Here is a 21,942-nt window from a genome sequence, read left to right as displayed (position 1 = left end):
TATGTGCAAAAGTTTTTTTTTTCATTTGTTAAACATTATTAATTCCAACTTACTTTGCAAATTCAGTCTTTCACATGAGGTAGAGGACAAGTCAACTGGGCATTTATACACATCTCCCATTCGGTTGTCAGGAAAACCACTCCAAGGTGAACCAACAAGCAACCTAGAAATAGAATATTTCATAATAAATTTTGTAGTTAAATATTAGAAACAGTTTCTTTTTTTGTTCGTTTGTTTTTGGCCACACCATTTGATGCTCAGAGGTCTCTGCTACGGACTCAGAAATTGCCCTGCTTGGGGGGACCATATGGGATGCTGAGGGATTGAATCGCGGTCCTTCCTTGGCTAGCGCTTGCAAGGCAGACACCTTACCTCCAGCACCAACTCGCTGGCCCCTAGAAACAGTTTCTTAAAGTTAAATCTGATTACAAAGCAGTAAAGCCCCATTTAACTTAAGTTTTTAATAAGTATACCAATTAATTCATATTTGCTTGGCTAAATTTGAGTGTTCTCCTTACTCTTAGCTGATGAAAATACTTGATGAATGAATGCTTGTTTACCTTTCTGTATTTTTGTTATGACTTTCTGGAATGCCTCCAAGCAGTGATATCAATATAGAAAAATGATGATAGTGGTAAATACAAGCCACAAGTTCAATTCAGAGAAAACAGAGATGAGGGCCACAAGGGTCAGCAGAACCAGTATATGAAGGAGCTTGTCACAACAGTGGGGGAAGTGCAAGTAGAGCAGACAGCAGAGACCATTATGACAATGTTAATTAAAAATGATCAATCTGGACAAGTACTGGGTGTTGAAAGAAGATAAAGTGATATGTATGTTACCCTTTAAGCAATAATGTTGCAAACTACAGTGTCTAAAAGGAATAAAGGGAGAGAAAGGAAGAGAAAAAATAGGAAGAGAGAGAAGGGAAGAAAGAGAAAAAGATGATGATGAAGGAGGAGTGGAAGGAAGAAGAGGAAGAGAGAAAGGAGGAGAGGAAGAAGGAGAGGAGAGGGAGAAATAGAAGAAAAGGAGAGGAAGAAAAAGAGAAGGAGAAGAAAAAGGAGGAGAAAGGGAGAAGGAGGAAGGGGAGAAGGAGGAGAGGGAGACTGATTTGCCCCTGGTACCATCCATTTTTTTTTCTAAATTTGTAGGAAGACAGAAATATGAGGCAGAACAAATGATTCATGTTCTATGGTTATGGAAGAAGGAGGAGGAGGAAGAGGAAGAAGAAGAAGCAGAGGAAGAGGAAAAAGGATGAGGAAGGAGGAAGAGAAAGAAGGAGGAGGAGGAAAGAGGAAGAGGAAAAGAAGAGGAGGAGGGAGAAGAGGAAGAAGAAGAAGGGGAGGAGGGGGGGAGGAGGGAAGAAGAAGAAGGAAGAAGGAAGAATGAGAGTGGCGGAGTGGAGGAGGGAGGAGGTGATAAGAGGGAGGAAGGTGGGAGGAGAGAAGAGGAGGAGCAGGAAGAGTGGGAGGAAGTGAAGAAGAGGAGAGAGGAGGGGGAAGAGGAGGAGGAGAGAAGAGGTGGAGAAGAAGAGGAAGAGGAGGAAGGAGGAGAGGAGAAGAGAGGAGGAAGGAGAGGTGGGAGGAGGATAGGAGGGAGTAGAGGAAGAGAGAAGAGGAGGAGGAGAAGGAGGAAGGAGGAGGAGTAGAAGGGAGGAGGAAGGAGAAGGAAGAAGAAAGAAGAAATGTCTACCCCAGAGACAGGCAGGAGAGAGGGCATGAGGGAAAAGAGGGACACTGGTGGCAGGAAATATGCAAGAGTGAAGGGTGTTGTACATTACATGACTAAAACTCAATCATGAACAGCTTTGCAATTGCAAAAAAAAAAAAAACACCCTGTATATAAACAACCTTGCAACCATAGTAATTAAATTAAATAATTAAAAAATTTAGGAAAAAAACCAAAATATTTTTGCTGTCACTCTCATAATAAAAACAACAGGGATACTAACATATTAAATTTAACTTGATATGTTCATAACTACCATGTCATCAATATAGTCCTTAATGAGTGTTTGACATTCTGTTTACCATTGTAAACCTTTAAAACTGAGTGCATGCTTTATATTTCAAGCACCTGTTAATATGGATAAATTTCACTTGAATGTTTAAGGGTCATATGTGGCTAGTGGTTAACACACTTACCAGCATAGCTCTAAAGATGGAAACAGTATTAAAACCAAAAGCAAAATCTAACATATTTTGAGTATGTTCAATGTCTCTAACACTTTAATATATTAACTTCTCTAGGAAAAATATTAAGCATCTAAGTGAGCTTATACTTATAATTCATCTAAAAGAATCCTGAGCCAAGATAAAATGTAACTAAAATATGACACAATGTGATATGTCCTTACATTTCACCAGAATATAGAGGTCAACACTGAGTGATCACACCCTCCATTCGGTTAACATCATTTCCTAGAGCCTTCGCCAACAAGACAGTGTGCCTTTCCCAGTAGTCTCTCACCTGACATCTCTAGCCACAGAAAAATGATAAAATAGTCTGATCTTTATGAGCTTCAGCAGGTTACTCAGTAACACCAGTTACTGTGAAGCATATTGGATCTAGTTTTTGTTGTTCAAATGGGCAAAATTGGATAAACTAAAAAATGTAAATCCTTTCATGAGCCTTTACACAAATATTTCACCAATATGTGTCCCTTGCTAGGGGCTAAATAAGGCATTGTCCTGTCTACTAAATTTAGTACAGTTGCTTAAAATACACGGCATATACATAGGCCCCCTAGGCTGAACACTTAGTCCAGGGGACTGAGATTCCCCCCACCCCAGACTGGACCCCATTCAGGAGTTCTCTTCTTACTATTATACATTTTCAAAAGTGCACGACATATATACTTTTTAACAACGCCCAAAAATATTCTTAATTCTCGACTGTTTTTAGGGAAAAAAATGGAATTCCCTAGATATGGAGGATAATATTCAAATAGGTCTCTAAAATTAGTGTATATGTAGACGTGACTTCCTATACAGTGGTCCTCTCTGACTGCCAAGCCTAATCCATAAACAATTCATCTATACAATGTATATAACCCCTCTGATATATTTCCCCTCCTCCACACCAGAGCCCCTTCTACTCCCTCATCTCCCAATCCAGATTCGTTATCTTCCCCTTAATTAACCTTCTTTACCCTCAGTTCTTTAATTTGTTAGGCACCAAGATCGACCTCCTGCCCCAACAGATTCTGCCCTTTCGAATACCCCTACAAAGCTCATTATTACTCCTTAACTCTCCCACCCCCAACCATCAGTACCTCACATTTACCCTTTCTAACTTCAGCACTACACAGTTCTAATCACAGACCAAAGTTGTGCATTGGATTTAACAACCCCCAACTATTTCAAAAGACATAAAATGGACACACATGTCTTTTGAATATTTTGTGTATTTTCTTTAACAGCTATAACTCTCTTTCTAAATATTCTTTTACCGTGACAATTCTACCCACTTTTTATCTTGTCTTCTCTTTGTGAGCTGTTCAATAAGGAATTTTGGTGAAAGAGTCCCTCAGTTTAATGCTTATGATTGAACCATGTCATGGGGATTGTTGGATTTGTTCTTATGGCCCCCATATGCGCCTATAACACCACGTGGCATTGTTCCTTGTTTGCATAGGCACATTAAAATGGGAAAATACTATACATACAAATAAGTTCTTATCTAATAGAGACTGGAACACACAAATCTCGTAGTGCAATGGGGCCTTACACACTGAACATTGATATAATGACCTGGCACAGGCCTCAGAAGAATGGGCATCTTCCATTCACCCCTGAACCAGGGAAGCTATTTACGAAACATCCAAGGTTTTTTATGACAACACCTGGAAGCAATCCTCTACCAGGGAAGACCCTACTATGGCTCTGACATCGACCTGCTCAAAAGAGACTTCCCTTAACACTAAGACTTGACAGCAACAACGACCTGCTTACAGGACAGGGTTCTCTGCAATGCCCATTAATTGTGAGGTGAAACGAGAGGACACTCTGCACCATCCTGATTGCAATATAGGATATGCAGATTCCAGGATCTTTAATACAGAAACATGATACCAACAACAGAGACTGTGTGAAAAATAAAACTGTATTGGCACTACAGACAATGACCTGGATTGGACAAACTAGTTTGCATGGAGCCTAGAGTTGGTCTTATGCCAGGAAACTTCAGGGGTAGGGTCTCCTTGTATTTAGGCCAAGGCTTTTCCTTTGCATGTCCCCCATATTTTGGTGGGCCTATGCAAACAATAATTGCCACTCTAACACCGTTTTTACTGTGCTCCTTTGACTCTAATCCCTAAGAAAAACAACCCACTTAAACTTTTGAGGTTAACTTAAACTAATATGCATGTGCATGGAAATGTAAAAAAGTACTTTGCCTTCAATGTTTAAGGAGTTACATAAGTTTTATGGCTTTAGATTGCTTTGTGTGCTAAGAAATATTATGTACTACAATCTGGGGACTTGTGGGGCAAAGTAATTGTACATGAGTTCTGTTTTATTTTTCTTAATGTTCTTTGGCTGAAAGTTCAAAGTTAAGATATCAGCAATGGGACTAGTGAGAATTCTGTTTATGGGTGATTGTCCTTCCACTGTAACTTTACCTTGTCCTCTTTCTTTGCATCTTTGTTCTCATAATTAAAAATAAAAAATTAATTAAAAAATACACGGCATATAAAATAACAAATATAGAGGGCCAGAGCAATAGCAAAGTGTATAAAGCGTTTGCCTTGCACGAAGCTGACCGTGGACCAACCGAGTTCAATTCCTATCATCCCACCTGGTCCCCCTGAACCTGCGAGAAATAATTTCTGAGCTCAAAGCCAGGTGTAACCTTTGAGAGCCACTGGGTGTGGTTCCAAATTCCAAATATATGTATATAAATAAAGATATAAAAAATTCCTTTCCAGAACAAATATTAAAATGATCAAAGCATAGATACTGAGCAACACTCAGCATAGAGAACAGCACTAATAACCATGAAAAGAGATTTGAGAGTTAATCATTCACATCCAAGCTTTATCTCTCATTCAACCTATACAATTATTTTCAAACTGCCTTTGAGGCACCATGTTTTATAATACTGTTAATGATAATGTTTTATACATACAAGTTTGCAACACCACACCCTCTCCTGGTATGTCTGTTTCCCTCTATTTTATAAGACATTTTAGAGTATTTTACTTCAGTTAACTTTAAGGTTAGTGTTGAAATATCTTTTTGTTTTATAAGCATATAATGTAGTATATTTTACCTATTACTCTACTACATAGTCAGGATTACAATAACAAGCATTAGATTAAAGATTTTAAAAAAGATATATATCTAAATGTTAGATATTAGCAAATACAGATGCTTCCTACACTGGAGAAAGAGAATAAATAGCTACTTTTGGAATGCACATATGAGCATACCTTGTTTTTTTCAAATTCTTGAGCACTCAGAGGAAGTTAGGAAATCTACAAAGACTCTGTGATGTAAAAACTGCCTTCTAGCTGTTAGAACTTCTCTACCTGTGATTTCACTGGACTACATAACATTACCTAGAATTCCAGAGCATAAGATAGTAGATAACTCTAGTTTATTTCTCTGACCACATGACTCTTTGTGCACCTTCTTAGTTTTCAGACCTACTGAAATCAGTTTTTCATCAAATCAGACTCTTGCTTTCCAAACTTCACTCAAGATGTTCTGCAAAGTAATCTTCATAGAAAAAAAATTTCCTCTAGAAAGTTCTCCAGATTTTCTGAATCTTGGCAAAGTGTCTTTGTGAGTCCATATCTCTGAATTTTTTCTTTTTTAGTTTTTATCTTGTTGGACTATATCTACCTGCCAGCTGATTAAACCCTCGACTCAAGAAAAAAACATTCTTGTGAACTAGAAATTGTGCCTTCAAGCTACTTAAATAAGAAATTGAAGGATGGTTCTACATTGCTAATTAAAATAGTTCTTTTGGTTGAACAATGGTAAGTAGAACATTTTAAATTCTATTTTTTTGAGGAACATTTATTTATTTTTTAAGCAGGCCCAGCAGAGCTCAGAGTTACCCCTAGTTTTGTGTTCAGGGATCAGTTAGGCAGATCTTAAGAAACCAAATGAGGTATCTGGGATTGAACCTGAGTCAGCCTCGTGCTAAGTAAGCACCCTACCAGAAGTACTATCTGTCTTGCCCAGCATTTCTTTTAATCCTAGTTCAAAGTAAATTAGGAGCCAGAGGAAAATAAATCAAAAAATAAAATATAATATTTATAATTTACAAGCACTCTATAACAGTTTATAAGCTGTTAGGATGCTTGCTTTGCACATGGCTGATCCTGGTTCAATTCCCTGTGTCCCTTATGGTTCCAGCAAGCAGCACCAGATTTAATTCCTGAGTGCAGTTAGGAATAAGGCCTGACCACTGCTGGGTGTGTCCCAAAATGCAAAATCCTTGAAATTTAAAAGTGAAATAAATAAACAATAAATATATTAACCAAGTTGATTAAAGTGCTATGCTACTGCTGTTTTGTCAGCTGTTTCCGATTTAGTTTCCACTTATGAACTATGCCATACTTGGTGGATATTAAATTTAAACAAAAGCTAAGTATGGACATGATGTAAGAAGTAAAATAAACCACACCCTCTAGTAAGAAACCATGTCTCTGTCCCCTTGGTGTGTTGATAATTCCTATGAATTATGGAAAATTTGTACAAAGCTCTTGTACATGAAACTTTCAAAACATTACCTAATTTAATTTGTGACAGAAGGTCTGAGACTAATTTCTTGTTATTTTATAGATGGAGCCCTTAAAATACAAATAAATGAGCAACTTACACATGTCCCTAAGCCTAGTAAGCTGAGTGTAACAGGCCCCCACATTTACATCTTCATTTCTCTCATCTTCATTTCCTCAACTGTGAGAAGGGCAGGCCTACAGTCCAAATTGGGAAAACTATCTAAGCACTTGTTGTGTATGGTTTCACCATCACCAAGGAATGGACACTGAAAAGTCATCTCAAACACTCTCCCTGAGGTGGTGTGGCTGTTTGTGGTAATAACACACTCATACAGATACCAGCCCAGGTAAGACTTGAGGGCATAGGTGGGGCTCAGGCTACAGAGTTCACCACTCAAGTAGGAAGAGGACACATTCCTATTGTGTCCAAATTTTACCAAATGAGGTAAAATTGGAAGGACTTGTAGTATGCAGCTTCCATGCATCCTCAGTTCATTCCAAGAGAGATGCACTGAGGAATAAAAGGTTGTGGGTGGGAGCAGTAGGCTACTGCAAAATAGCACAAGACCATGAAGTGGAAGGTCTTGAGCATATAGGAGCTAACAATCTGCACCTAAACTATAAAAGTCAATTAACAAATAATGAGAATAGGAGTGGGAAGGAATGTTGGACTAGAGTGGACATAGGGAAGAGAGGGGAGGTTCAATGGCAGGGATGGACACCAACTTTGTATTATGAATATGAGAAATTTGTAACTGTCACCTAAACTATTATTTCTAGAAAGACTTACATAATTCTCATCTAAACTGTAACAGGTTGTTTCCTCTGGGTCTCTATCAGTAAAACTACGCCCCCCCCCCCCCATTACCCATTACCTCAAGGAGAAGGCTCAAAATGATGTGCTCCTTCCCAAAACATTTCCTCCACACACTTTTTCTTATCTCAGCTGGGATCTTGGAATTTAAAAATCACATCACTGGGGACCAGAGCAATAGCACTGTGGTAAGGCATTTGCCTAGCATGCAGTCAACCCCAGGCGGATCTTGGTTTGATTCCTGACATTCCATATGGTCCCTCTAGTTTGCCAGGAGCGACTTCTGAGTGCAAAGCCAGGAGTAAACCTTGAGTGCCTCCAGGTATGACCCAAAAATCAAAAAATAAAATAAAATAAATATAACATTATTCAGGAGGGTTACAATGTCACCACTACTATTGTACAAATGGGACCATAACACACTTGAATCAGATGGGATGAGAATAAGAATAGGCATTAATGAGGTGTGTTGCAGCTTAATAAGGGTGTGAGAGTTTGTGAACCTCTCTCCAAGCACTTGCAGAAATCTCTAGCCATATTCTGCTCCATTTAGTTTTTAGCACTAAACAACAGAAAACAAGGAAAAGCCGCATTCACCATATATGGCTTTTTTTTCTAGGAAACAGTCACCACATCAGTGAGTATCTCGTAGATTATGTGAGCCATCAGACAAGGCATCCCAAACCATTAACTAACTCCTTGATGCTAGTAAACTGGTTACCTTCCTAGGAAAGCTATTGCTCACTTTTACCAAAATGCCTCACAAATATTCTGGATCCTGACAACTCATCCTCATAAGAAAAAGTTATGACATTAGCAGTGACCACTTTGAGGGAGTTGTGACATTCTTACATGAATCAGACAGGAAGATGAGGGAGGCAATTGTATTTATCTGTAAATGCTTACGTAATCATGAGCAGGAAAAGACATGCCAGAAGAGAGTTTGAGAAATGACAAGTAGGATAAGTTAGTGGGTAAAAAGCACTGAAGTAGCTGGGCCTTTTCAAAGTAGTGGGTTTAGTTTAATCGCAAGCAGACAAAACGGAGCTACAGGAATAGTTGAGTGTTTCGATTCTCAAAACAAAACAGAATCGCAAGAGACAGACCTGTCCTTTCTTATAGTGAAACTGGGAATTTTTCCAAGGCTACTTAAAAATAACAATTTACTGTTCAATTATCTTATGGAAAAACAATGATTATTATGTGGCGTTCCAAAACATAGTCAATTTGCCTACCTCCTGTGAAATTCAAAATACTTTATTTAAGTTGTAAACAGTATTTATGGTAGTATAGGTTGTTTTAAACCCACAATTCCGGGGCTGTTATAAATAAATTCCTTTAGTCCATGAATCTGAAAACTCTCCAATACTAGATATTTTCCTATATATTATTGACAGAGCTGTACTTCAAGTTGTAGAGCAAAACATTTTATTTTATTCAACAAAATTTTATTGAGATTTTATGGGATGAATATGTTGCATAACTTTGTGAGGCACTATTTCCATATATATATACATATATATTTAATTGGGGGGTATTTGGGGACCATACACACTTGACAGTACTCAAGAGCTCATCATAATTTGTGCTCAGGAGTGATCTTTGATAATTCTCAAGGGGTTCTATGAAATGTCAGGGAATGAACCAGGGTTAGCTGCAGGCAAGGCACATACCATACCCTCTATAGTTCTCTAGTTGTACTATTCCCATAAAAATGAGGCATCCAAGCCTTGAGTAATATAAAACTTTTTGAGGTTACACATTGTGCTCAGACCTATTATATTCCAGTTCCAATTCTAGACATAGACAACACATTAGTGAATCAAACTGTTAAGGATATTTCTGGCATCCTGACTCATTCTTTAGGTAAGCTTTAAAAGGGAAAACCCATGGTGATAGTGTTCGACACTTGAGGGCAAAACTGAGCAGGAAGAAACAAGAAAAGTGAAGGTAGAAAGTGCTGAAGTCTTTCTTTGAATGCATAGGAAGAAGACCTTCTTGAGAAGAAAACAGATGGAAATAAGTAAAGAGCAAAGACATAATCATAAGACCATGAATTGGAGTCCAAGGCCATGGGGACCGTTCAGGAACAACACAGGAGTTAGAAAATGGTAGGAGATGTGGCCAACTGAGTAAAGGAGCCAGATTACAGAGATACTGGTATAAATTGGAAAATCTTGAATTTTCCTACTTAGAATGAGATTTTGGAGGTTCCTTTACAGACAATGTTTACATTGGTGGTAAAAGTGAAGTGGAGTGAAAAGAGATGCAATAATTAATGCAGACAACTGTCAGTGGAAGATTTTTGCACAATGGTAGAAAGGAAGATGATGAGAAAGAGCTTATTTTAAAATAGTTAAAGGCTAGGGTCAGCAGTATTTCTTGAGCAAGTATCTACTTGATTTTGACTAAGAAACTAAAAGGTATCCAATTGTCACTATCAGATAAGGGGATACTATAAGCAGAGCAAGATTTCAAGATTAGGAGGACCAAAAGTTTAGATAAGCTGTTTTAAAGTGAAAGATATTATATATTTAAAGAGTCATTTTACTTGGGACAGGAAGACCAAGTATAATACACAGTACCCGCATTAATGTATAGAATTCCAAAGCCCACACTAAATAAAATATTGTTATATTATTTAGTTAATTCCAGGTTACAGAAAATGATTTGGTGGGCTGGAGAGATAGCATGGAGGTAAGGCATTTGCCTTTCATGCAAGAGGTCATCGGTTCGAATCCCAGCGTCCCATATGGTCCCCCCGTGCCTGCCAGGAGCAATTTCTGAGCATGGAGCCAGGAGTAACCCCTGAGCACTGCCGGGTGTGACCCAAAAACCACAAAAAAAAAAAAAAAAGAAAATGATTTGGTAACCCTATATAAATTTTATGTGTTGGTTGTTTTTGTTTCTTTGTTTGTTTTTGTGAAAGTATTTTATGATGGAAATAATTCATTTATGAACACTTCACATCTCTGGAAACTATAAAGAGAGGTAAAAAGTTCATGTTTAGATCTTGGTGGGGAAATACTGTTCTTATAAATTTAATAGACTGTTTGGCATCTGTTGAGAGACATTTTTGTATCTAAGCCTCATTAGGTTACCTGAGACTTCTTTGGCAGTAGATCACATCCCCAAAGATGGGGCTGGCTACATTCACATGACTTTGAGTTTTAGGGAGTGCTAGAGAGGAAGGAGTATGAAACTAAGTCCATAGTGCTCAGGGTTACTCCTGGCTCTGGTGGTGCTAAGGGCACTGTACATACTGCCAAGGATCAAACTGGAGTTGTAATGTAAGTCAAGTGCCGTAAGTCCTGTATTATCTCTCTAGCTTTCTAGTTTCTTGCTATAGAGTCTCTCAGGTTCATTACTGTAAAAAATATTAAGCCTATTGTTCTGTTTCATAAAAATCCTGGAAATCAGATTTTGAACTAGGAACAAAGAATCAATAAAAAATTATGTTGCCCAGCCAACATGCAGCTTTTCTAAAGTTAAAATCATGAATGTAAGATCATATTGTGATAAACCCAAGATTATATCTTAGTATTTTTCAACTAGGCACTCTGTAAGATAGCTCTTTCTTTAATGGAAAAAAAGAAAAGCAAAAGCATCTGTAAATTTCATTACAATTTCTAAAGCACATTTTATGTTCTTTATCTCCCTTGATCCTTATAAATACGCAGTGAAGTGGAGTATTATATCTTCCCATTTCCCTATAAAGAACCCTAGTGTCTAATTGGCAACAAAACCTTGATCTACACCTGTGTCTTTATCATATGAACTTTGCTTAAAACTTTTAGAGGAGGAAAGACTACAAGCTTTTGTTTGCTTGCTTGTTTTTTTTATTTTCATATGGACCAAAAACCAATGAAGGTATAGGCCCTCCAATGCCATTTAGCATTCCCCAAACTCACTTTGGATGCAATTATATAGATGAAAAAGTTTCAAATAATCATCACTAGAAAATAATGTATGTGTGTGTGCATGTGTGCTCGTGCATGTTATTCATCACTGTAAATGAACTTTATTAAAGAAACAGACATGAAGTGTTAACAAAGAGGAGAACATAAAATGGCCAGACTAGTGAATATCAGAAATTTTTCAGAGCACTGAAAATCTCCAAATATTCTGGAGTAACAGATACATCTCATGCACAAGTCACAGAACAAGGGTGTCTGCAAGTATATCCAAATTTGTATCTAGAGTAGGGGTAGTAACTTCTAAAGTGTCATTTCTACTATAGCTCTTCATTACTTATGAATAACACAGGTCATTACAAAAATTAACAATTTATGCTAAATAAACCATTATAAAAATTCACCACGAAGATTCTTTTAACTTCTTGCCTGGGGGGAATAAACATATATGTACCATGTGAGTCACTAATGGAATTGTCCATGGATTTGAAATAATAGGGTTCCCCTATTATCCTGCCCCTATATTGCCTATCAAGAGAAAATCATTGTTGATAATAGATATTCCACTTGACACATCTGTATTTATAGTAAGGAAAAAATTGGGCTGGAGTGGTGCCGTAGTGGTAGGGAATTTGCCTTGTATGCGGCTGACCTAGGAAGGACCATAGTTCAATCCCCCAGCATCCCATATGGTCCCATATGGTCCCCCAAGGAATAATTTCTGAGTGCATAGCCAGGAGTAACCCCTGAGTATCACCAAAAACAAAAGACAACAAAAAAATAGTATGACAAAAATTAAAACTATGTGGGAATAACATAATAACAAAATATTGTTTTCAAACTCAAAATAATAGTGCAAAGCTACATTAAAGTACATGATACTTTTATGTAAGCAAAATTGGGCTGAGTTGTAAGTTATTGAAAATAAAGGTTATGGGAGACAAAGAAACACATAAGTTGTGGATTTAAAAGTAAAAAAAATTTGTGGAAGCTAAGTAGGGTTGGGCCTGGTTATTACTTGGATGGTAGACCACGTGAGAATACTGGGTGCTGTAGGCTTAAAAAAAAAAAAAAGAAGAAAATTTGCGAATAAAGGAAGTGAGCATGTTAAGCACAGTCCCAAAACAACCTAAGATTTAAGACTTTATCTTTAAAATGAGACATAAAGAATTATACTGGCTGTTATTTAAAGTCTGTGATAAAAGATTAAGCCTTTTATTCCAGAAAGGAATTAGAATGAATTTTAGGCCAAATATAAAAGAAATGGACTGAAATTAATCCAATATGTGTTTGTCCTAATCCATGGCAGATGAAAGGGTTGATGAACAGGTAAGTGGGTAGAGAGGTAGAAACACACTATTATTAAGGACATGATTTTTCTTCCTACATATTTGTAAGTAGTGCAATGCACAATGACATGCTTTATAATATGCTTTACATTTCTCACAGGTGTTCAGAACATCCTCACTTTGTAAGGATGGTACCATCTTTGCTCCATAAAGTCTGCATGGTTTTCTCTACACAATGGAAAAATTCCCTTTTTAAAATGTCCAAATAATATCCAATTGTGTAGATTTTCCACAACTTCTCCATAGCCAGTCCATCAATGGACACTTGAGTAGTTTTCGTGTCTTGGCCAGGATGGTACAATGAACTTGGAAAATAGCTTGGTGAGTTAGTGTTTCCATTCTCTTTACTCAAGTAGTACTGGAATAATATTCTCAATCAAACCACTTAAGCTTAATGTAACTCACTCATTGCATTGTAAAAGGATTCAGAATCAAAATAAAACATATAATACTTGTTGGCAAAAGGGTACTCAATAAATAAATATGATTGCTATCAAAGTTCTGTAGGGCATAATCTTTTATGTATGCTATGAAATTGAATATTCATTTTTATTTATTCTTCATTTAAAATTCTCTTTAGATGAATATTTGGAAGACAACATACAAAAAGCTTCATTAAAATGTCAGTTAATTAAAAAGGTAAAGCTATCATGTAAGATAGACTCTTTTGCCTTTGTGGTCGCAACACATATTCATTATATTTTTTTCCTTAAGAAATAAACAAACACTAATCTTCACTTGAACAAGAAAACATGTTTCTGCAGCTAGAAATACCCTTTATACCCATACAGTTCTCATCAATGTTTGCAGAATTTTGAGTCATATAATGAGCTCAGTTTTCTTGGAAAAGGCCTCAGAAGTAATACAATAAGAAGAAATAGTGTACAGGACCACAAGCTTCTGTAGAATTATTTTAAGCATATCTCAATCTTTTGTATAATTGTTACTAATAAGGATTGCATTGCATCACTTATATTTGAACATCCTGTATGTAAAATAAGGGCTTTAAAATGGGATGCCTACACCCCTGCCTATTGCAAAGGTAGAACATACACTTTCGATTAGACAGAGGTAATTCCCTGGAAACTGCTTAGGAGTTAATCTTGCTTTGAAATGTATCCAGTTCATATGTTGCTGTCAAAAAGGCTTAAGGATTCCCAAATCCCAATTACTACTATTTCTATGTAAAATACCATAGTATGAAAAATGTTTAACACATTACACTAGAGAAAGAGTGAAAACGGACCAGAGAAATACAGTACAACATGTGCAGTACAAGATACGGTGCTTGTCTTGCATGTAGCCAATGGGTTTGATCCCTAGCACCCCATATGGTCCCCTAAGCACCTAATAAGAGTAATCTCTGAGCAAAACTCCAGGAGTTAGCTATGAGCACTGCTGGGTATGATGAAAAATGTCAAGGTTGCTTTCTTATAATCTTAAGAATCCCATACATAAGCTATTGTGTGTAAATTATTTGATATACAGGAAATGTAGAAGAGTTAACATTGTACTTCAAAATTAGGGAAGTGTGATTAAAAATAACAAAACCTCAGATTAGGGCTTTAAGAAAATTGTTAGGGAGAAATAGAGGCAGAAGAGTTGAGAGGAGCAGCAGTTGAGTTAAGACAGATTGTGTAAAAAGTAACATAGGCCATAAAAACACTACTAAAAGGCAAATTTAAGACAAGCAGTAAGGGAGTAAGGACAAATGTGAGGTAGGTTGGGGGAGAGGAGAATGAGGGGAAGAGAGGGGAGGAAAAGAGAAAGAGAGAAAAAGAGAGGTAGAGAAAAGTATATATAGCTAAGAGGAAAAGACTCATGGCTTATTATAGAATTCAGACCACTTTCTGTGCCCAAAGTTAACTTGATTAGTATCAGAAGGAAAGTTAATATTTAAACAGTCCTTCCCACATCTGCTTCTTCCATAGTGTCTGTGCAACTGTCATAAATTACAAGTGGAGAAGGGCACTGGGCCAATTTCAAAACAAATAGGCAATTCTGGGTTCCAAGTTTCATACTATTTTCCTTGAGACTCAGACTTGTGAAGGCTGCTTGTCACAACTGAGATCCACACCAGGACTGGCATGGAAACTCACCCACTTGTCCTCCATGGAAGGCACCTTGGCAAAACCAGACTCCCACGAGAGGCTAGGTGGCTAATTGCAGGCTTCAGGAAAATGAGCCTTTACTAGTAAGTTGGCACAGCCCATGACACTAAATGACACCAACACTGTTATCTACACACGTTGTTGCTTTTGTCTCCAGAATTCCCTATGGCTAGCTACCATGTATGCACATGTCTCTTTAACTTTTCTACACTCTTAAAGTTAGCCATTATGTTTCAGACTTTCTGAACTTTATCTAATATCCAGTTCATGATGGATAAGAGGATCAAGTCCATGTAATAAAATTCTATTTCTATGTTTTATGGGGAAAAAAACCAGGAAAGTCAACAGTGGCAGTGGGTCAGCTTTGGTCTCTTTCCTTCTTACCACCTACTTCTAAGCAGTTCAGTTTTCTAAGTGGGATAAGTATTCTCTTCTCTCATTTGGGCAGTGCAGTGTGCTTCTCTATCAGCTGGTGATTGTATAGAGATTAGAGGGAAGTACGGTCTTGATCGACCTAATTCTGAACTTTCTACATTGTCATTGAAAGCACTGGGTGCAACAAGAACTGGAGTGGTGACTTGTTTCCAAATAGCTATTGTCTTGTAATTTCTATGTATTTTCAGGAATATATTGAGACTGCCAAAATGAGATTGAGAAATGTGCCAATAAAATTGACATAATCAGATCAGCACCAGCATTTCTTCACAAACAGCTTTTATTGCACTTGTCTTTTAACAATGCTTTGTATGCTGAGAAAATCCTAGAAAGAAAAATTTGATATGACTGCACTCAATTTCCTGAACACTGCGAGGTGCCAGAAAACGTTTTGTTCTTATGGATTTTTCTTACAACCTAAAGTAAGAATCCTGAGTTTTCTTAGATCCTTGAGAAAGCTATAATTTTAACACATACATATACTACTGTTAATAGAGCTCTTCATTATATTTACCCAGTTCCAGAAAATCTCTTCCTTTAAAACAATAACACTAAGCTTTCTGTCAAGATGTCTTCAGCAAGACCATGCCTAGTAAGTAGAACATTAAATGAATTTGGAGATCTTATTCAGTCACTTAGTTATATATCACACTGTAGAGCATTTGGGGGAACTACTTTGAAATGGGATTTTCATTCAGCCATCCAACAAATAATTATTGATTCTAGGTACCACTCTGGATTCTGATGATACAATCATGAAAAAATCAGTACTCCAATACAGAGGCTGAACAGGAGACAAGTAATGAGCCCATAAACAAATAAAGATCATTCAGATAGAAAGAACTGTTATTCAGAAGAGAAAACATGAAAGACAAGAGTGCTCGGAGGTATGTGAAATATTTAGTTAGCCTTGCCCTGAGAACTGAGACTGAAATATGGGACCCATTAACCACATGAAACTATTGGAGAAAAACTCCCTTCCAAGAGAAATGCATTTGATGACATTCTTAAGCCAAAATGAGTGTGGCATGTTCAAAAGCAAACAGAAGACAAAAATCAGTGTCTACAGGGAACAAAGGAGAAGAGATGAAACCTGAGATAGAAGAGTCAGACTGATATCCTGACTCCCATCGAGGATCATTTTATAAAGCTCATATCACATTAGTAAAAAGCCAGTGAAGATTTTAGTCTAAGGAAGTGTTTTTCAACCTTTTTAAATACCTACAAACTAGTACTAGTCAGTGGCCCAGTGCTTAAAAACAAGTATCAGCCAAGCAGCATTAATTTATCAGTAACAAAATATTTCCACAGACCAGCATTGCCCACTAAACAAAAGTTATAAATCACTAATTTAAATGATTAGATTTCATAGATTTCATATTGACTGCAATAAGTGACAGGAAGATTTCATATTGGCTGCAATATGAAAGGAGTAAGAAGGATTGTAGGACAGGATTGAAAGGGAATAACTATCCAGTGTGGATCCAATAAATATACTATATTTTTAAAAATGTTAATTACAATATATAGTTTGATAAGGCCAGCAGAACTGGCTAATGAATATATATGGTGGAAGATTTGAGAAAAGGTGGTGTCAAGATGTTTTTTACCTAGTCAAATGGTATAGAAATTTAGTTATTTGCTTTTTTAAAATTAAATTTAATATATTTACTATGACTTGAAGTGGAAATACTGAATGGGATGTTGGAATCTGTGGGTCAGAAAAGAAACAGGACTGGATATGGTGTGAAACATAAAATATATCTATCTACTTACAATGGCTATGAAAATGTAAGCAGATGTTTGTTAGAGCTGCATACACCTTCATATCCCAAATGATGAGAGTAATGCTACTCTCTGGTTTTCTGCCCCATCTTTGTGCTCTTCCAGATAACTGACAGCACACATTGCTTTCCAAGCATCCTCACATTCATTAAACTCTATCTTATTCATTTCCACCCCTGTATGACCCATCTTATGACTCTATTCTTCCAAGGTATATTCTGAGACCTACTATTCTCTGTGATTTCATTTTTCCTTACAGTTTCCTTACCATTCATACTGATGTACCCCAATTTGTAATATATGAATCCTAAATGTTCATTGAATTAAACTGTTTAAGAGCAACAAATTTAAGTTTATACAGAAGTTATCTAATAAAAAGGTCATTAAAGGCAGTTTTAATTTAAATCAATCTACAATTTATTTTGCAATGCATATTTAAAAGCTGTTTCATTAGTAAATCACCTAAAATGTGTGCCACTATGGTCCTGCAATTCTTATTTGCATGAATAATGTGTTAAAAGTAAAACGGTTATGGATTGTCTTTTTTTGTGTAAGCCACTAACAATCATCTTACTCTTTGAAAAGAGCTGTCAAGGGTCCAGGATATGAACTTTCCAGGGAAAGGGGAAGTTGCAATACCCTCTATTCAAATGGGGAGATAAAATTCTACTAGCACAACCCTGTTCAACAGTGACCATTAACTGGGACAAAAGAAGAGCTAGAGCTCTTCTGACTACAAACATTTTTCAGATTTATCAAATTTCTTTCAAGAGGATTTAATTATTATAGAAAACCAGCAATGACAATATTATCTATTTCTACATCAATGGATCTGGTTATATTTTAAATAATTATGGTTTAAAAAGCGTATACATTGTACAGAGCAAGGGCACTTTAGGGAAAAATAAAAGGGGCTAGATGTACCTTTGAAAATTTAGAATGGGTGCTTACGAGGATGAAGTAGAAAAGATGACAAAATAAATGGAATGGAAAATGTCTTGATTCTGGAATTTGAACCACTGTCCTTCAGCATGTAAGGCAAACACCCTACCGCTATGTTATCTCTCCGGCCCCAACCATACCTTTGATATTAAATTAAATTCACTTTCTATGACCTTTCTTATTTTTAAATTCCTCAATTGAGCCATATATCAACTTAAAACAAAAAGCCCTAACACTCTTCTAATTCTCAAAGGATTGCTTGAGATTCTGTGTGAAATAATATTGGTAAAATATTTAAGTATGCGAACCACAGAGGTATTTTCTGTGCATGTGCCTGACGGTGGCATAATAAATGTATTTGGAGAGGGGCGAAATATTTAAAATTTAGAAATCAATTTTTTTTTATTAATTATTTTTTTATTATTTTAATTATGACAACAAAGATGCAAAGAAAGAGGACAGGGTAAAGTTACAGTGGAAGCCCAATCACCCATAAACAGGATTCTCAGTAGTTCCATCGATGATATCCCAGCCTTGAACTTTCAGCCAAAGAACATTAAGAAAAACAAAACTGAACCCATGTACAATACAATTACTTTGTCCCTCAAATCCCCAGTTGTAGTACATATTGTTTCTTAGCAGCACACCATATAATCTAAAGATATTAGACTTATGTAACTCTTTAAACATTGAGGGCAAAGTACATTTATCTAGTTCCATGCACATGCTTACTAGTTTAAGTTAACCTCAAAAGTTTTAATGGGTTGTTTTTCTTAAGGATTGGAGTCAAGAGAACATAGTAAAAAACGATATTAAAGTGGCATTTGTTTGCATAGGCCCACCAAAACATAAGGGACATGGAAAGACAAATTATGGTCTAAATACATGGAGACCCTACCCCTGAAGTTTCCTGGCACAGGACTGACTCTAGGCTCCAGGCAAACTAGTTTGTCCAATTCAAGTCATAGTCTGTACTGGCAATACACCTCCATTCCTCACATAGTTTCTGTTGTTGGTATCATTCTTCTGTATTAAAGATCCTGGAGTCTGCATATCCCATATTGCAGTCAGGATGGTGCAGAGCATCCTCTCGTTTCACCTCACACTTAAGGGGCAATAGAGAGAACCATGTCCTGTAGAGCAGGTCATCGTTGTTGTCATGTCTTCTCGCAGGTCATTGTTGTTGTCACGTCTTCTCAGTGTAAACGGAAGTGTCTTATTAGGAGGTCGATGTCACACCCTTGGTAGTGTCTTTCCTGGTAGAGGACTGCTTCCAACTGTTGCTATAAAAGACCTTGGATGTTTCGTAGATAGCTTGCCTGGTTCCAGCGTGAATGGAGAATGCCCATTCAACTGAGGCCTATGCCAGGTTATTATATCAATATTCAGGGTGTAAGGTACATTGTAATGAGATTTATTAGATAATAACTAATCTGTATGTATAGTGTTTTCCCATTTTAATGTGTCTATGCAAACAAGGATCAATGCCACGAAGCGTTATTGGTGCATCTGGAGGCAATAGGAACAAGACCAGCAATTTCCATGACATAGTTCAATCATAGGCATCAAACTGAGGGATAGTTCCACCACAATCCTTACTGAACAGCTTACAAATAAAAGACAAGATGAAAAGTGGATAGAAACATCATGGTAGAAGAATATATAGAGAGTTACAGCAGTTAAAGAAAATAACCATAAAATATTCAAAAAATATATGTGTTCAATATGTGTTCGATTTGTGTCCTTCTAAATAGTTCTGGGATTTGTAAGATCTACTGTATGTCTTTGGTCAGAGATTGAAGCTGTGTGTTACTGAAGTTAAGAAGGGTAAATCTGGGGTACTGATGGTTGGGAGGAGCATATGATCGCGCGGGGGCGCTAGCCCCCGCGCGGTTTCAAAATGTAGACTGGTATGAAATTGCCAGTGACAGCCTGAGTATAGCTGAGAAATTATTTGCCTCCCCCCAGATCAAAATACACCCCCTGATCCACCCTCTAGAGCCGGCCTGTGAGTGGGGAAAACCCAGGGTGCCCCATGAGCTCCTCCCAGAAACCCACCTGGAGATCCGGAGGAAAGGGGGAGAGGGGGTTCGGGTGACCCAGGTCCGGGCCCCCCACCCTAGGCCAGGCCAAAAGGCCGCTGGCACATACGGAGGTCTGCCAGCTGCCCGCCCGTGCTGCTAAAAATCCAGCTCCAGGAAGGGAGAGAGACCCTCCCAAGCCCGAAGGACAGGGATTTAAGCCCAACCTAGGCCGGTCCCCAGACCCGGCCTGGGAGTGGGGAAAGCCCAGGGTGCCCCATGAGCTCCTCCCAGAAACCCACCTGGAGATCCGGAGGAAAGGGGGAGAGGGGGTTCGGGTGACCCAGGTCCGGGCCCCCCACCCTAGGCCAGGCCAAAAGGCCGCTGGCACATACGGAGGTCTGCCAGCTGCCCGCCCGTGCTGCTAAAAAATCCAGCTCCAGGAAGGGAGAGAGACCCTCCCAAGCCCGAAGGACAGGGATTTAAGCCCAACCTAGGCCGGTCCCCAGACCCGGCCTGGGAGTGGGGAAAGCCCAGGGTGCCCCATGAGCTCCTCCCAGAAACCCACCTGGAGATCCGGAGGAAAGGGGGGGAGGGGGTTCGGGTGACCCAGGTCCGGGCCCCCCACCCTAGGCCAGGCCAAAAGGCCGCTGGCACATACGGAGGTCTGCCAGCTGCCCGCCCGTGCTGCTAAAAATCCAGCTCCCAGGAAGGAGAGAGAGACCCTCCCAAGCCCGAAGGACAGGGATGATTTAAGCCCAACCTAGGCCGGTCTCCAGACCCGGCCTGGGAGTGGGGGAAAACCCGGGTGCCCCTATGAGCTCTCCCAGAATACCACCTGAAACTCCACCTGGAGATCCGAGAGGAAAGGGGGGAGAGGGGGTTCGGTGAACCAGGTCCGGGCCCCCCACCTAGGCCAGGCCAAAAGGCCGCTGGCACATACGGAAGGTCTGCCAAGCTGCACCGCCCGTGCTGCTAAAAAATCCAGCTCCAGGCTTAGAAATCAATTTTATTCTTAAATATCCAAGCTATACATTTAGTGTGGGCAAAAGTTAACTAGATTAAATGTGGGCAAAATTCTTAGAATGAGCACATTTTGAAAGAACTCATAGACAAGCACAACACAAACATTCTCTTGCTGAATCCATACTACACCCTCTTACCGTAACAAAATCAACCCATCCGTTTACATACATGATAGTTTAAGCATCAATATAAGCGCATTTTGTAAGAAAAACTTTTAATTAAATTAGGCTATATTATAGGATTAAAATATCATTGCTTCAGGAGCGGGCGGGCAGGCGGGCAGGCGGGGAGCCTCGCAGGGAGGGCGGGAGGGAGGCCCGAAGAGAAAAAAAAAAAAAAAAAAAAAAAAAAATATATATATATATATATATATATATCATTGCTTCATTTTACAAAGCAATTAAGCAGACTCTTCTTTTGGTGCCCTAATTAAAGAGCACTCTGCAGCAAAATTCGGAAATCACTACTAAACTGTTCAGTGCCACTAAAAAAAATGTGACATACTCCCCAGAGTAAGGTGCTTTTACTCTCTTGCTTTTTGACCTGAAATGTATCTTGCCGGTCGAAGAAGAAGAAGGAGGAGGAGGAGGAGGACGATGAGGAGGAAGAGGAGGAGGAGGAGGAGGAGGAAAAGGAGGAGGAGGAAGAAAAGGAATAAGGTATGGTTGTTGATGTAGAGTTCAGTTTTTACAAGGGAAGTTTTTTCTAATGTGTGTGTATTCTATGGTTATTATTAAAGGTATAACAAGTTTCTCTAGCTTTCCCCACTACTAATTCTGTTGATTTTATCTCCAAATTCATACAATGTA

General features: G+C 38.3%; 1 protein-coding gene across 1 annotated transcript in view; it reads right to left on the bottom strand.

Annotated features, from left to right (window-relative positions):
* Window positions 1-21,942, bottom strand: part of ITGA2 (integrin subunit alpha 2) — a 98,804-nt gene that overhangs the window by 64,747 nt on the left and 12,115 nt on the right. The window contains exon 4 of the mRNA XM_049769056.1: window positions 54-163. Within this exon, the coding sequence (XP_049625013.1) occupies window positions 54-163 (110 nt within the window). The remainder of the gene's footprint in view (window positions 1-53; window positions 164-21,942) is intronic.

Source organism: Suncus etruscus, chromosome 2 (genome assembly GCF_024139225.1).
Source record: "Suncus etruscus isolate mSunEtr1 chromosome 2, mSunEtr1.pri.cur, whole genome shotgun sequence".
Taxonomy (NCBI): domain Eukaryota; kingdom Metazoa; phylum Chordata; class Mammalia; order Eulipotyphla; family Soricidae; genus Suncus; species Suncus etruscus.
The sequence above is the reverse complement of the archived record's forward strand: the minus strand, read 5'-3'. Positions and strand labels throughout refer to the sequence as shown.